Source organism: Aotus nancymaae, unplaced genomic scaffold, assembly GCF_030222135.1.
Source record: "Aotus nancymaae isolate 86718 unplaced genomic scaffold, 86718_ANA_hifiasm-v0.15.2.pri h1tg000010l, whole genome shotgun sequence".
Classification (NCBI taxonomy): Eukaryota; Metazoa; Chordata; class Mammalia; order Primates; family Aotidae; genus Aotus; species Aotus nancymaae.
The window spans coordinates 37062879-37080034 of NW_026988421.1; the positions used below are offsets into that span (position 1 = coordinate 37062879).

The following is a 17156-nucleotide window of genomic DNA, read 5'->3' on the forward strand; positions in this document are numbered from 1 at the left end:
ACGGAAAAAAATCAATCAATTCAGTTTCACGAACCATTGCTAAAAGGCAGCAACATTTTAGTGGTTTCCTGACCTACCCGTATTTCTTAACTCCAAATTCATTTTAGTTTCATTTGTTGCACAGAATTATTTTTAGTTTAGGGTTTGTCCTTTTCACTTCCACATTTCCCAACTTCGTAAGTCGGTGCCTGCGGCACTGCATAGACGGGGAGGTCGGTATCAGTTTACACGTAGCTTTCAGTCAATAATCCGCCAGAGGTCCACCCCTTTTGCCTCTTCCCCTTCCTTGCCTCGGTCCCTGGGAGAAATCCTCCCTTCACTGGCAGAGAACTTCTCTCCGGGGCGGTGCGGCCCGGAGCGCCAGCGCCTGAGTGAGTCTCCACTTCGTTTGCTGAAACTTGCTTTCTGCCAGCTGAGAGCCATGCTGCGGGTGATTGTGGAATCTGCCAGCAATATCCCTAAAACGAAATTTGGAAAGCCGGATCCTATTGTTTCTGTTATTTTTAAGGGTAAGAAAAAGTTTTCTTCTTTTTCTGAAGCTCTGTTTTGGAATGTTAGTTTCTTGGGTCACCTTCTTGAAAAGGCTGCATTTAGACGGCTGTTGAAGCCAAGTCTCTCCAGCGGCGTTTGTTACTTGCGCAGGTCATGGGAGAGGACCTGTTTCTGGGGAAGGCATTTATTTCTCCAGGGCTTGAGACTCATGGAATGACCTGATGTTTTAGCTCCAAGAATGTGATTTCTGTAAGCTCTGGGCGGAAAACGTTATTTGCTAATCCCTAAATTTCAGGTATCACCTAAAAGGTCTGTATTGGTTCAAAGTTTCGGTAGTCTTAGATGCATTTTAATTTTCTCTGCTTGTGGAAAATGGGTAACGGAGGAAGAAGAGCAATTAAATTGTTGCAGGCATCATTCCTCCTTGAATCAGCCTGACTCTGCTTTGATTGTCACTGGGCACCACTTTGATTGTCTCTTTGATTGCCACTTCACCCCACCCAGAAGGAGGTGGGGCGAAGTTAATAGTTTTACTGAGTTTTCCTGCCCTTTGGTGCCTTTGTAATTGTTCTTATGTCTAGGCAGTTGGGGTGTTTTTTTGTATGTTCTGTAGCTTTTAAATTGCTCACTGAGGAAAGAACTCTGAACAGCTAGTTTGCATTTTGGGGATCTAGTTCTGTCTTGTTGAATGACCTTGGGCAAGTGACTTCATTTCTCTGGGATCTCAGTTTTCTTTTCTGCAAAACAGGCAGGAAGGGTTTAAACAAGATCATCTCTAAAAGCCTCATGGTTGACTGAACATGGTGGCTCACCAACCATAAGCCAACTTTGGGAGGCCAAGGTGGAAGGATTGCTTAAGCCCAGGAGTTTGAGGCTGCAGTGAGCTGTGATCACGCCACTGCACTCCAGCCTGGGTGTAAAAATAAATAAAAATAAAAGGCTCATGGGAATTTCAAAAGGCTATTTCTCTATGACACTTGATTGCCATTGCAGGGGAGGGGACAAGAATGCTTGGTGTCACAACACAATCCAATGTAAGTGACTTAGTTTTGGCTAAGGTGAGGTCTCTAAATCTCAGTGTGGAGGATTTATTTTGTTTGTCATTGGTAAGATTGCCAGCTCACTTCTTGGTAAGAGGGATGGGAGAGAGAGGGAAAGGAGTGAGTGGGAGCATGGATAGACACATGTTTCCTGACCATGCCTTGCTACATTTCTCATTTCTTCCAGGACTCTGACTGCTTCTCCCTGTCGGTTCCTGAGTCATCTATACCTTTCACCTTTCTTTTTCTCATTTTCCCCTGTATTTCTCGTCTTAAATCTCTCCTTCTGAGGATGAGCAATAAAATGAAACAAATGAAACTCGAAGCTGGCTGGGTGGCTGCAGTAACTCATGCCTGTAATCCCAGAATTTTGGGAGGCTGAGGTAGGTGGATCACCTGAGGCCACGAATTCGAGACCAGCCTGGCCAACATGGCAAAACCCCATCTCTACTAAAAATACAAAAATTAGCTGGGCATGGTGCCACATGCCTGTAATCCCAGCTACTTGGGAGGCTGAGGCAGGAGGATTGCTTGAACCTAGGAGGAAGAGGTTGCAGTGAGCTGAGATTACACCACTGCACTCCAACCTGGGCAACAGAGTGAGATTCCATCGGGAAAAAAAAAAAAAAAAAGCTGACAAATTGTTGGTTGATTTAAAAAACAATCTGAAGAGCAAAAATTGGTTTAAAAAATTTTTTTTTAAATTATTTTAGAATAAGACTGGGTCTTGCTATGTTGCCCAGGCTGGTTATAATTCCCCTGCTCAAATGATCTTCTCACTTCAGCTTCCCAAAGTGTTGGGATTACAGGCATGAACTACCACGCCCAGCTTAAATTTGGGCTCTTAAAGGACAATGAGGTTTGAAAATCTGGCTAGTGAATATCATGTACTCATGTTATGTCAGTTTATTTACATGTGTTAGGTTTTATTAATTTTTTTCTTGAAGCAGTTACGTAATAGGGACATAACATGAAGATTTTACATCCTTCATCATTGACATATAAAGACATTAAAATATATTAGGATCAGTCTGATCATGTAATTATTTGAATCTTATAGATTATAGAGGAATTAGAGTTAATGCTATATTGAAATCCAACTTGTCTGGAGTTTGTATGCATTGATGAAACATTTTAAATGATGAAAAATATATCTAAGTCTATGAATGCAAACAGTCCATTGAAAGTGGAAAACTTCAGTTAAATTGGCAAATATAGTATATCCAAACAATTACGCTTTTAACTTTAGTCTCTTTTCTGGCCTTCTTTGTTCATACAAATTGAGTGGTAAAGTCATTCATTCATTTAGCTAACAAGCAACCGGACAGAGGAAAGGACACTCAACTCAGAGTAGGAACAGCTGCACTCTAGCTGACATTGACTCAGTATCTGATGATCTTGGCCAACCCAGATTTAACCACCTGGGTCTCCAATTCCTCAGCTGTGGCGTGATGGGAACTGGTCTTCTTAAGCTGCATTTCCGCTTTTAGAGTCTATGATTTTCTAGTTCCAGGTATTGAGTTATCTGCTCTCAGCAAGATGTGAAATGCATTGCTTTAGGTGCCGGAGGGGATATAGTAATGAACAGGGCACTCTTCTTGCTTTCAGTCTACGCCAGTGGTTTAAAACCCTGGTGATGGCAAACCCTTTACAGGTGTGTCCCCAGTTTTGCGCACTGCGTAAAACTAAGTAACATTAAGTTCTGACTGAACTGAGGATACTTCTAGTACAACTGAGGATACTTAAAGCTACGAGATTCCACTTAAGAATGGGGAAGTATGATGTGAGAAAGCCCTCATGGATGTTATTCACTGTGGCCTGTCCAGGCACTTGGTGTGCTGCCCACACAGAGCCTTGGTTCACCCAGTGGGCACCATAGGACTCATCAAGATTCCTATCAGCTCAAACTGACGATCACCCTATGTGGGTATTCCCATAAAACCACTCTATTGTATTGACAAAACAATCAGGAAGGCAAAAGTGTTTAATCTACTGAGTCATTCCCATCCCTTCCTGGAGAACAGGGCTTGGAGACTCACTGCCTAAGGAAAGCGGCCCCACCCTATGGAAGCATGGGAACTCTCAAGGTACATGTTTCAAAGGCACATTCTGTAGGCTCTCAGTCATTTATAAAGCTACAATTGTCCTTAAGAAATTAATTAACATGCCTTGTTTTTCTTTCTTCCTTCACAACACATATCACCTGCTTGTCCTCAGCTTAGGAGTGCTGGTATTTGTCTGGTCTGGGTTTTCTTTCCTAGTCACTCATGTGTTTCTTCTTTCCCCTGGGATGTGCCCCTACCAAGAAGGCATGGGATTGTTATATCCTCTGCACCACCCAGCACATCACTGATGCTGAATACACGTTTTAAATAGTGAGCATATAAGCAAAGAGCTGGCAGGAGATTTGAGACACCTTGGTGTGATAAAGTCCTTGATTCTTAGTCCTAAAAGAGACTGTGGGAAGTCAGCCAATCGCCCTTCTTTCAGGCTGAATTACCTTGAATGTTCTTTCAGGTGTTTGTGAATGAGGCTTAGCAAAGAACCATGTCAAATATTCAGGAACCCTGAGTACCACCAGTTCCTAGCACTTGTTCTCTGGGGGCGAATTGGTGTCTTAGACTTTTTGCATTCTTGTTCCTGGCAAGGAAAATGTGAAGCTGCCAGTGTTTTTTTCTTGTCGTTGTTGTTTTCTTTTTTGAGACAGAGTCTCGCTCTGTCGCCCAGACTGGAGTGCAGTAGCGTGATTTCAGCTCACTGCAACCTCTGCCTCCTGAGTTCAAGCAATTCTTGGCCTTAGCCTCCCGAGTAGCTGGGATTACAGGCGCCCGCCACCATGCCCGGCTATTTTTTTTTTGTATTTTTAGTAGAGACGAGGTTTCACCATCTTGGCCAGGCTGGTCTCCAACTCCTGACCTCGTGATCCACCCACGTTGGCCTCCCAAAGTGCTGGGATTACAGGCGTGAGCCACCGCGCCCGGCCTAAAGCTGCCAGTTTTTATGCTGAACATTCATACATGAAATGTAGTACATAGGATGCCATGATACGGCAGTGGTCACCTAACTCACTGTGTAATTTCTGTTGAACAGCTAGGTGTTCTGTTGAATGGGGGTATGCTTTGAGCAGGTCTGAGCATAGTTCTCCCTCAGGAAAAGTTATGGGCTATTTGATACCTTAAACCTTATCAGTTAACTTCTTATTGGGCATTAGAGTGCATGAGAACCCTGGTTGCCATCCGTTACTCCCTAATTGCTGATTAGCAAATAAAATCTTCAGCTTCAAGCCCGGGCACAGTGGCTCACGCCTATAATCCCAGCACTTTGGGAGGCTGAGGTGGGTGGATCACCCGAGGTCAGGAGTTTGACATAAGCCTTGCCAACATGGTGAAACCCTGTCTCTACTAAAAATACAAAAAATTTAAAAATTAGCCAGGCATGGTGGCAGGCACCTGCAGTCCCGGCTACTTGGGAAACTGAGGCAGGAGAATCACTTGAACCTGGGAGGTGGAGGTTGCAGTGAGCTGAGATTGTGCCATTTCACTCCAGCCTGGGCAATAAGAGTGAAACTTCAACTCAAAAAAAAAAAAAAACCTTCAGCTTCACAGTTCTTAATAATACCTCCTGCCTTTCAGGGCTGTTTGAGGATTAAATTAACGTACATGTGACATTGCACATGGCAATGCATGAATCTCCTTACCTGTTTGATAACAGTTAATTTCATGGAGCGCTACAGTGCACCAGAGAGTATTTCAGGAACTAAGGCTAGAAGAATATGCATAACATGGCTTGGTCTTTCAGGCCTAGGAGACCAACTAGTTAGCACACAAGAATGAGATGCAAACCAGAATGGACAGGAAAAATTACAATCTGAGTAGATGAAAGAGTGAAGAACTTTGTGGAGAAAGTGTCATTTGACTTGGTTTTAAAGGATGAGTGGAAATTCAACAGAAATAATGAAACGAAAGACATTCCAGGCTTTGGAACAGCGCAAAAGGACCAGGGAGCCCTGGCCTGTGTGATGAGGTTGACGGAGGAATAATGTGGCATGAATAGGAATTGAACTTTACTCCTAAACCAGTGGGGAGCCGCTAGCCAGCAATGTGAACAGCAGATGCGTACCAATCAGGGAGACTAGTAAGAAGGCTTACTAGTTGAGTCAAACACTTCTCAGGACAGAGGGAGCTCATCCCAGGGCTGGAATCAGAAGGAAGGCACTAATAAGCAGAGATGCTGAGGAAGCAGCCTGATTGAATCAAATTAATAAGGAAGCCACACTGGACATCCTTCCTCCCTCTACACTGTGAAATGAAACATCAGACTGCCTTGCTTCCAGCTGGAGTGTGCACCCTGTGGGTGAGCGCAAGGCTGCATGGGGCAGCATGAGGGCAGTAGCCACCTGAGGCAGCAGGCAGGGAGGCCACCAGGAGATCGAAGAAAAACAGAAATACAAAGTGATCTTTTTTTTTTTTTTTTTTTTTTTTTTTTTGAGACAGAGTCTTGCTCTGTCGCCCAGGCTGGAGTGCAATAGCGCAATCTCCGCTCACCACAACCTCTGCCTTCTAGGTTCAAGCGCTTCTCCTGCCTCAACCCCCCGAGTAGCTGGGATTACAGGTGCACACCACCATGCCTGGCTAATTTTTCATATTTTTAGTAGAGATGGGGTTTCACCATGCTGGCCAGGCTGGTCTCGAACTCCTGACCTCATGATCTGCCTGCCTCAGCCTCCCAAAGTGCTGGGATTACAGGTGTGCGCCACTGCACCCGGCCCGAAGTGATCTTTGAAGACAAATTTTGCTGTCTTCTCAAAGATCAAATGAGGGAGCAGTTCCTCAATCAAGCTGAGCTGTGGTTCATTCGCATAAGGGCTGTCTCTCCCTGGCCTGTTTTCCTACCTGAAAGCATAGGGAGTCGTGGTTCAGAATTGCTTCATTGCAAGGAGCAGATACTCACTTCATCGTGCTCAAGGAAATCTTGATTTTTCTTTTCCTTTTTTCTTTTTTTTGAGATGGAGTCTCACTCTGTAGCCCAGGCTGGAGTGTAGTGGGACAATCTTGGCTCACCTCAACCTCTGCCTCCTGGGTTCGAGTGATTCTCCTACCTCAGCCTCCCAAGTAGCTGGGACTACAGTCATGTGCCACCATGCCCAGTTAATTTTTGTATTTTTAGTAGAGACAGGGTTTCATTATATTGGCCAGGCTGGTCTCGAACTCCTGACCTCATGATCCGCCCGCCTTGGCCTCCCAAAGTGCTGGGATTACAGTCATGAGCCACTGCGCCCAGCCAAATCTTGGTTTTTCTAAAGCTAGAGAGAAATCTGGAGTCCAGATCATAGATCGCACAGAAGCCAGAATCATGTCAGCTCCCCACTGCCCACCTCCCAGGGCCTGTGCAGCCTCCTGCCTCTGTTTCTCCCTGCACATGGCAGCCATTACTTTTCGGCATACTGGCTATAATTGTCAGCTCTCTGCAAATTGCTCTCCTCAGTGAGGCCTCTTGCATGGGCTTTGGGTTGCCACAAGGTGACTGGGCCCTGACTCTACATCTAACGACAGTACCAGCGTCTCGTACGTGAGATGATATCTCGCGTATCTTTCTGTGAGATATGACTTGGTTTTGGCCAGATGTTCAGCCCTGCTCCAATCAACTGTGGCCAAGGGGCATGGAAGGCCAAGACAAAGTGAGTGTACTCGATGTGCCTGCTCACAGGGCAACCTTCTGGGGTCCTAGAATATGAACTCTCCAGCCTGTCTCCTTCCAGCTTGGGGATGAGACCTGTTCTTTTCCATCTTTAATCTGTTGGTTGACGTAACCTCTCACTTAAATAACACTCTTCTTTCTGTAATTAATTCAATACCTGGAAAGAGATGACCTTTGAATTAGAAAAATTAATTTTCACTCCTGGTTTTATCCCTAGGAGCTAGGTGTCTTTGGACAAATATATTTCTAAGCCTTTATTTCCTCATCTACAGAGTGTGAAAAATAATCTGTACCTCACAGGCAGGTTGTCGGGAGCAACTGTGACATAATATCTAAAGAACCTGTCATACTGCTGACATGGAATTGTTGTATGACGAGTGTTCATATCTTCCAGCTTTGATGCCCCACTTCTTCCTCCATTGCTGCAGGGACATACAGAGTCCTGGGGGACATTTCCAAGGGGGCCCAGGCTTAGCTGTTCAGAATAAACAGGATGCTGGTCAGCTGTGGCTGCACAAGCAGCTTGAAGGCATTGCCCAAGTTGTTTGTTTTTAATTGTGGTAAAACACACATAAGATTTACCATCTTAACTATTTTAAGTGTATGGTTTTTTGGGTTTTTTTTTTTGAGACGGAATCACTCTCCGTCACCCAAGCCGGAATGCAATGGCACCATCTTGGCTCACTGTAACCTCTTCCTCCCGGGTTCAAGCAATTCTCCTGCCTCAGCCTCCAGAGTAGCTGGGATTACAGGCATGCACCACCATGCCCAGCTAATTTTTGCATTTTTAGTAGAGACGGGGTTTCACCATGTTGGCCAAGCTGGTCTTGAACTCCTGACCTCAAGTGATCTGCCCAGCTCGGCCTCCCAAAGTGCTGGAATTTTATTTCAAATTTCCTGAGGAAATGCCCTAGTGTCCTCCATAGAGGCTGCACCATTTGACATTCCCACAGCAGAGCACAAGTGTTCCAGTTTCTCCACAACCTTCACAACACTTCTTCTTTTCTCATAATACACATCTTAATGGGTGTGAGCATGGTAGGTTCCTAGCAACTCTCTGACTTGGATTTTCAGCTCACACTTGCCGCATTAGCTCAGAGTGAGAATCGCAGCAGTGCAGGCCTTGGTGGTCAGCAGGAAGGCAGCTCTCCTGGGATGGAAAGTGCAGCTGGCTGGGGCTGAGCAGCAGCCTGAAAGAGCCTGGTGGCCTCTTGGCCAGTGGAGCCCAGCTCTGAGGTCTGTGTGGCCAGAGGTGTGCTGGGAGCCATAGCAGAACCAAAGACGTGTGGGAAAGAGCCTTGGCCCCCGCAGGACCAGGTCTTCCAGTTGGCCTGGGCTCCCCAAGACAGGGCTAGAACCAGGTCACCCGGCTCCTCCCAGAAGCTCATCCTGGGAGATCAGAGTCCCTAAAATCAAGGACCTTTTGTGAATGAACCACAGCTCAGCTTGGTTGAGGAAATGCTCCCCTATTTGATCTCTGGGAAGACAGAAAACTTTGTCTCATGTATTTCTCTCTCTTGACATTCTATACTTCTTCATGGCACCTATTGGAGCGTATATTTGCTGCCTTAATTGATTTCTGTCTGCCTTCTCTGTTAGACAGTAAACTTCATGAGGGCAGGAACCATGCTTCTTTCCCTAGCACCTAGCTCAGTGCCTGGTAGACACTAGATGAGCAATAAGTTGTTTTTAATGAATGATTCTGAGCCGGGCGGGTGCAGTGACTCATGCCTGTAATCCCAGCACTTTGGGAGGCCAAGGTGGGAAGATCACTCTGGCTCAGGAGTTTGAGACAAGTCTGGACAATATGGTGAAACCTTGTCTCTACCCAAAATACAAAAAATGTGGCATGCACCTATGGTCCCAGCTCCTCAAGAGACTGAGATGGGAGGATCGTTTGAGCCTGGGAGGTGGAGGCTGCAGTAAGCTGAGATCATGCCACTGGACTCCAGCCTGGGTGACAGAGTGGGGTACAAGAGAAGAGGAAGAGAAGAAAGAGAAGAGAGAAAGGAAGAAAGGAAGGAAGGAAAAAAGGAAGGAAAGAAAGAAGGAAAAAGGAAGAAAGGAGAAGGGAACAGAAGAAAGGAAAGGAAAGAAGGAAGGAAGGAAGAAAATCAATGACTCTGACTCCTCCTTTTATTCATTCAGGTCAGGGTTTCATAGTCCAGAGGGACCAGTGGGAACAAACGAACGAGATCTCTATGCCAAAAAATACAAAACTGACCTTGTATACACAAGTATTTAAGACTTCAGTGTTTCCACAGGCTGGTTGGGATCCATGAAGCTGCGCCTCAAAGGAAGATGGAGAGCAGGGGAGCCCCAGCTTACCTCTGACCTGGAACCTCTCTGAATCTCAGTTTTCCCAGCTGTAGGGATAGAACCTACTTCTGAAGGCTGTAAAAATCAAATAAGATGATGTACTGAAGGTGCTTCGACTTACAATAGATGTTTGTCCTCCACCTTTTGAAGTCTGGCTCTGTACGTTGCAAACTGAAAAATTAGTGGGCTGGGTCAGGGATTAAAGAATACAAAGTTAGCGAATCAAGTGAGGATGGCCGACACAGGACCTTTAAGCTCTCCTTTTAGAAAGGGGATCTGGGCTGGGCACTGTGGCTCACGCCTGTAATCCCAGCACTTTGGGAGGCCAAGGCAGGCGGATCACGAGGTCAATAGATCGAGACTAGCCTGGCCAACATGGTGAAACCCCACCTCTACTAAAAATACAAAAATTAAGACGTGGTGGCATGCGCCTGTAATCCCAGCTACTCGGGAGGCTGAGGTGAGAGAATCACTTGCACCCAGGAGGTGGAGGTTTTGGTAAGCCGAGATTGTGCCTCTGCACTCCAGCCTGGGAGAGGTGACAGAGCAAGACAGTGACTCTCTCTCAAAAAAAAAAAAAAAAAAAAAGGAGATCTGAACAAAAGTCTAGGTTGGGTTCACATTCACATTTTGTCAAAACAACTCATCAGTTTGATGGAAATGAAAGCAGACCATTTTGCTGATTGTTTTCATTTCATTTGGCAATCATTTATTTGAATGTGTACTGCATGCTAGATGATTTACAGCAGTACTGTTCAATAGAAGTTTTGATGAAGGTGGAAATATTCAAGATCTTCTCTGTCTGATATGGTAGCCACCAATCCCACGTGGATACTGATCACAAAAATGTGGCCACTGTGTCCAAGGAACTGAAATTTTAATATTAACTTTAATTAACTTAAACGTGCATACCCACATGTGGTTACTGACAACCATATGCGACAGCACAGGGAGCCACAGAACACCAGCAGCTGCTGAGTCCAGGCTCCCCTCACCTACTGCTGCCCACTGTTTCTATACGTTCATGCGTCACTTAAGAACGGGGACGTGGCCGGGCATGGTGGCTCACATCTGTAATCCTAGCACTTTGGGAGGCCAAGGTGGGCGGATCACCTGAGGTCAGGGGTTCAAGACCAGCGCTAACATGGGTAATCCCATCTCTCCTAAAAATATAAAAACTAGCCAGGCATGGTGGCTCATGTCTATAATCCCAGCTACTAGGGAGGCTGAGGCAAGGCAAGAGAATCACTTGAACAAGGGAGGCAGAGGTTACAGTGAGCTGAGATCCAGCCACTGCACTCCAGCCTGGGTGTCTGAGTGTGTGAGACTCCATCTCAAAAAAAAAAAGGGGGGGACACATCCTGGGAAATGCATTGCTAAGTGATTTTGTCATTGTGTAAACATCACAGAACATACTGACACAAACCTAGGATGGTACAGTCTACTATCTAGTTAGGCTTTATGCTACGGCCTGTCACTCCTAGGCTACAAACCTGCACAGCATGTTACTGCACTGAATACTATAGGCAACTGCAGCACAACGGAAGTATCTGTGTTTCTAAACAGATCTAAACACGGAAAAGGTACAGTAAAGCGCGGTCTTGTAATCTTAGAGGACCACTGTGGTACATGTGATCTGTCATTGACTGAAATGCCATCTTGCAGTGCATGACTGTACCTCAATTGCCTCATCTGTAAAATAGAAAGGATAGTAGTCCCTACCTCGGAGTGTTGTTCTGAGGATAGCATGAGTAAAATAAAACCACACAGAAAGTGTTTGTTTGTTTGTTTGTTTTGAGAAGGGTCTCACTTTGTTGCCCAGGATGCAGTGCAGCGGCACAATCTCATCTCACTGCAACCTCTGCCTCCCATTTTAAGTGATTCTCACGTCAGCCTCCCGAGTAGCTGGGACTACCTTTTGGGGGCTAATTTTTGTATTTTTAAAAGAGACAGGCTTTCACCATCCATGTTGCCCAGGCTGGTTTCAAACTCCTGGCTTCAAGTGATCTGCCCACCTCAGCCTCCCAAGGTGCTAGGACACAGAAAGTGTTTTAAGCATTAGTTGCTACTTAGGTCTTCTGGAGATTTGGGCAAGGGTGGACAGCCTGAGTAATAGCAACTGCTTAATCTGCCATCACCACCGCCACTTACTAAATTCGCCCACTGTGCCTCACATCTGTGAGTCTTGTCTTATTTTTTGCTGTTGTTGTTTTTGAGATGGAGTCTCTTTCTGTCGCCAGGCTAGAGTGCAGTGGCACGATCTCCGTTCACTGCAACCTCCGACCCCTGGTTTAAGCCATTCTCCTGCTTCAGCCTCCCGAGTAGCTGGAATTACAGGCGCACCCCACCATGCCCAGCTAATTTTTGTATTTTTAGTAGAGATGGCATTTCACCATGTTGGCCAGGATGATCTCGATCTCCTGACCTCATGATCCACCCGCCTGGGCCTCCCAAAGTGCTGGGATTACAGGCGTGAGCCACTATGCCTGGCCTGTCTTGTCTTATTTAATCCTCATTTCGTTTTTCTTTTCTTTTCTTTCTCCCCTCCCCTCCCCTTCCCTTCCCTTCCCTTTCTTTTCTTTCTTTCTTTTTTTTTTTGATGGTGTTTTGATCTTGTTGCCCAGGCTGGAGTGCAATGGTGCAATCTTGGCTCACTGCAACCTCCACCTCCCAGGTTCAAACGATTCTCCTGCCTCAGCCTCCTGAGTAGCTAGGATTACAGGAGCAGGCCACCATGTCCAACTCATTTTTGTATTTTTAGTAGAGACAAGGTTTTGTCATGCTGGCCAGGCTGGTCTTAAACTCCTGAGCTCAGGTGATCCGCCCACCTCAGCCTCCCAAAGTGCTGGGATTATAGGTGTGAGCCCTCATGCACGGGCCTCATTTCATTTTTACGAAGTAGGATTATTGCCATCTTCATTTTCCCTATGAGGCAGCTGAGGCAGAGACAGGTCAGGATTTAACTGGATTCCAGATGGTCCATGTGTCTTCACCAAGCTTGGCATGGATGAAGAAACAATTCACAGCCTCTGAGTACACAACCAACTCAGATAAGCAGCTCCTTGCCCTCTGAACAGATTGAGTTGTTTAGTGGTTGGGGTCATTCGGGTCCAGTCTGAAAGACAAAGAAAGTGTACCAAGAACAAAGGAACTTAAAAAAAATAAGAAAAAGGAAAACAAAACCCATCCCTTCTGGAGTGAGTTTGCAATAGGACAATGAAAGCCCTTATGACATGCTGTGACTCAGAAGCTCAGAGGTGACATAGCTTAGCAGTGAATCAGTTCCACCCATGGTTGAGTTTGAGTCATTTCATTAGTGGAGACTAGAACCGTAACTTCCTATGATGGACTAATATTTGACTGGCAGGGTGAGGTCCACTTCATTTCACCTCTGTTTGTTGGTTTATGACCTTCATCATCTTTTTCATCTCAATACTGCAGCTTGTAAGTTGAAAAAAAAAATCCTTGCCCTTCTCTTTCTTTCAATAAATAAAATAAAACGTTATGTTTTTGCTTACCCCTCCTAACAGTCTGAATTTATTGCCGCGACACTCCCTGTCTCTGTCCCTCCTGTCCTCCTTCCTCATTCCAAGCATAAATCTATTCAACAAGTATTGATGCAAGTATTGATCAAGAGGGTACTCTGCCAGGCTGCATGCTTAGCTCTGTGTATAGGGTGGGGAATAAAGCAAGTTTGGTCCTGCCCACATGCGGCTTATAGTCTAAGCTGTAAATAGGGCCAGAGTTGAGTGAATTAAGAGTGCAGACTTACACCTGTAATCCCAGCACTTTGGGAGGCTGAGGCGGGCAGATCACTTGAGGTCAGGAGTTCGAGACCAGCCTGGTCAACATGATGAAACTCTATCTCTCCTAAAAATACAAAAAGCTACCATGCTGGGCGTGGTGGCAGGTGCCTGTAGTCCCAGCTACTCGGGAGGCTGAGGCAGGAGAATCATTTGAACTTGGGAGGTGGAGGTTGCAGTGAGCCAAGATTGTACCACTGCACTCCAGAGTGACGCTGTCTCAAAGAAAGAAAAAAGAAAAAAAAAGAGCGCGGTGTGTTTAAACCTCTGGAAAGGAGACATTATCATTATTTGCAGTTACATTGATGGTGACGGTTTATTGACTGTTAAGCACTGTGCTACATGCTTCACATGTACTTATTTCATTTTAATTTACTCCTTTATTTTCTCATCAAAAAAGTAAAAAGAAAAATAAGATAGAAGTCCTCATTTGAGAACTGAACAAACTGAGTCTCCTGTAGGATGGGTGACACGCTCCGCTCAAGGTCCCACAGCAGGGGCCAGGCAGAGCGGAACACAGATGCCCACTGCCGAGGCTGTACCACCTGTGCTGTCCCGTATGTGACCCTGAGTGCTTGGTTTTGGTCACATCCAAATTTGGCCCATCCCATGGTCAGGCACATGCACTCAGCCCACATGGCTGGCAATCTGGGCTCTACTGCTGACTCTTAGCAGTAACTTCCCTGGACAAAGCCAGCCCTGAGGGCATCTGGTCACAACATGCTGGGGCCTGGGGCATTGGTGCCTTTAAGCTGGACATCTCTGGTCTCAGAGGCCTTGGTCTGGGGCCCCAAATTCCCTCTTGTTTGCCCTCTGGTGTTGGACACATTATGATGGTTTCCATGTGTGACAGTGCCTTCCACGGTACTTACAGTGTAGCAAGCCCTTTCATGGGTGTAATCTCTTTTTTTTGAGACGGGGTCTCACCCTGTCGCCCAGGCTGGAGTGGCAATGCTGCGATCTCGGCTCACTGCAACCTCCGTCTTGCGGGTTCAAGCAATTCTCCTGCCTCAGCCTCCTGAGTAGCTGGGATTACAGGCACCTGCCACCACGCCCAGCTATTTTTTTCTATCTTTAGTAGAGACGGGGTTTCACCATGTTTGCCAGGCTGGTCTCGAACTCCTGACCTCATGATCTTCCCACCTCGGCCTCCCAAAGTGCTGGGATTACAGGTGTGAGCCACTGCGCCTGGCCTGGGTGTAATCTTATTTGTTCTGCACAACAACACAAGGAGGTACTGAAGGCAGATATTCATACCCATTGTGCAGATGAAGACACTGAGACTCAGATATCAAGGGAGGCCAAAGCCGTGTAGCCAGAAAGAAGCAGGGAAGGACTAGAAGCTGGGTCTTGGGATGCTCAGTCTATGCCTTTTTCCACTGCTTCACATGTGACTGGTTTTCTTTGTGCTTGGCGTCTTCTCATTTTAATTCCACCCTCTGTCCCTGTCCCAGGCCCCACTGACAAACAACAGCCCACAAATACTCCTGACTCCCAGCTCTCCCTCAGATCCACAGCAAACATCCAGCCCAGTTTGGTAACTTGTGCGGAGGTGAAAGCCATGCACAGCCTAGGAAGGAGGGTGGAAGAAAATGGATTAAATGAGGCCAGGCATGGTGGATCATTCCGGTAATGAGGTTGGGAGTTTGAGCCTGAACAAGAAGGAGAAACCGTTTCTCTACTAAAATTACAAAATTAGCTGGGCATGGTGGTGCATGCCTGTAATCCTAGTCACCTGGGAGGCTGAGGCAGGAGAATCACTTGAACCTGGGAGGCAGAGGCTGCAGTGAGCCAAGATTGTGTCACTGCACTCCAGCTTGGGCAACGAGATGGAAACTCTGTTTCAAAAAAAAAAAAAAAAAGGCCGGGCGCGCTGGCTCAAGCCTGTAATCCCAGCACTTTGGGAGGCCAAGGCGGGTGGATCACGAGGTCAAGAGATCGAGACCATCCTGGTCAACATGGTGAAACCCCGTCTCTACTAATACAAAAAATTAGCTGGGCATGGTGGTGCGTGCCTGTAAGCGCAGCTACTCAGGAGGCTGAGGCAGGAGAATTGCCTGAACCCAGGAGGCGGAGGTTGCGGTGAGCCGAGATCGTGCCATTGCACTCCAGCCTGGGTAACAAGAGCGAAACTCCATCTCAAAAAAAAAAAAGGAGAGAGAGAAAAAGAAGAGAAAATGGATTAAACTGCTGGCAGGGCCAAAAATTCCACTGAAAGAGGATTAATGATGAGACACCAGGTTTGAAGCTGAGGGTAAATTCAACTGGAAATTCTTTGCCTGGGAGTGATAGGATCTAATTATCAAGATTTTTGACTCAGTGCTTTGCATTTGTTTTCAAAGTGGTTTTATGTGACTATTTTATTTTCTCTTGATACCATCTCTTGGAGGGGGGATGGGCAGAGGACGGGATCCTCCCAAAGCTTGCCTGAAGGAAGCAGTTGATAATTCTGGTTCCAGCACATGGTAATGTCCCCTGTGTCCTGGGCACTGTATGCTTTCTCACGTGATCCTTGCTGCAGTTCAACCAGATGGGCTTTTGTATCCCCTCCCCTTTATTTTTTGTGATGGAGTCTCACTCTGTCACCAGGCTGGAGTGCAGTAGCGTGATCTCAGCTCACTGCAACCTCCGCCTCCTGGAGTCAAGTGATTTTCCTGCCTCACCTCCGAGTAGCTGGGATTACAGGCGTGCACCACCACGTCCAGCTAATTTTTTGTATTTTTAGTAGAGACGGGGTTCCATCATGTTAACCAGGATGGTGTCGATTTCTTGACCTTGTGATCCACCCACCTCGGCCTCCCAAAGTGCTGGGATTACAGGCGTGAGCCACTGTGCCTGGCCTTGTATTCCCTTTTTAGAGGACACTCGGGCCTTGAGAGGCCCCGTAGGCCCTACCTCTTTAGTGGGTTTGAAGTGTATTTGCTGAGTACCTGAGACTTAATTCATTCTCCAGCAAATTATGTCTCAGAAATATACCAGTCAGAAGCCAGAGAGGTTAAGTGGCTCCGGAGCCAGAAGAACTATATTCAAATTCTGGCTTTGTTTCTCATTAGCAGGTAATCCTGGAAAGCTACTTAACTTTACTGTGCCTTGAATAAGGATCATAATAATAGGTAACATTTACAAAGTCCTTAGAAGAGTGCCTGGCCGATGGTGAGCCCTACAGATGATAGCTATTATTCTTGGGCGTTAGATACCAATCTTTATTAATGAAGAAATCTAGATATGAAGAGTTGGAGTAAGCAGACCAAGTTTGCACCACTGGAAGGTCTGTCTGAGAAAGTGACAGGTCACCCAGCACCCTCTGCCCGCAGTGGCAGTTAAGAGCACAGGTTTGGAAACAACGCTGACTTGGGGCTGAAGCTCAGCTCTGCCACTTACTGGCTCCATGATCTTGGGCAAGTCAGTTAACAACCCTGATCCTCAGTTTCCTTATCTGTAAAATGGGCATCTTTATATCTCCTGTTTTTGTTGTTGTTGTTTGTTTGTTCCTTGCTTGTTTGTTTGAGATAGGGTCTTGCTCTGTCACCCAGGCTGGAGCAGTGGCCTCATCATGACCCACTGCAGCCTTGAACTCTGGGGCTCAAGTGATCCTCCTATCTCAGCCTCCCAAGTGAGTAATTGGGACCACAGGTGCAAGCCACCATGCCAGGCTAATTTTTAAATTTTTTATTGAGCTGGAGTCTCACTATGTTGCCCAGGCAGGTCTCAAACTCCTGGGCTCAAGCCATTTCCCACCTCTGGCCTGTCAAAGTGCTGGGATTACAGGTGTGAGCACTGCACCCAGCCTCCCTTGCAGGGAATG

At 46.3% G+C, this 17156-nt stretch overlaps 1 protein-coding gene across 3 annotated transcripts in view; it reads left to right on the forward strand.

Annotated features, from left to right (window-relative positions):
* Positions 1–235: 235 nt before the first annotated feature.
* MYOF (myoferlin) overlaps positions 236–17156 on the forward strand; it is a 179139-nt gene continuing 162218 nt past the window's right edge. For 2 of the 3 annotated variants that reach the window (XM_064374110.1, XM_021669047.2), the window contains exon 1: positions 236–509. In XM_064374110.1, the coding sequence (XP_064230180.1) occupies positions 422–509 (88 nt within the window). In that variant the 5' untranslated portion in view covers positions 236–421. The remainder of the gene's footprint in view (positions 510–17156) is intronic. The other variant, XM_021669046.2, reaches the window with a different exon arrangement.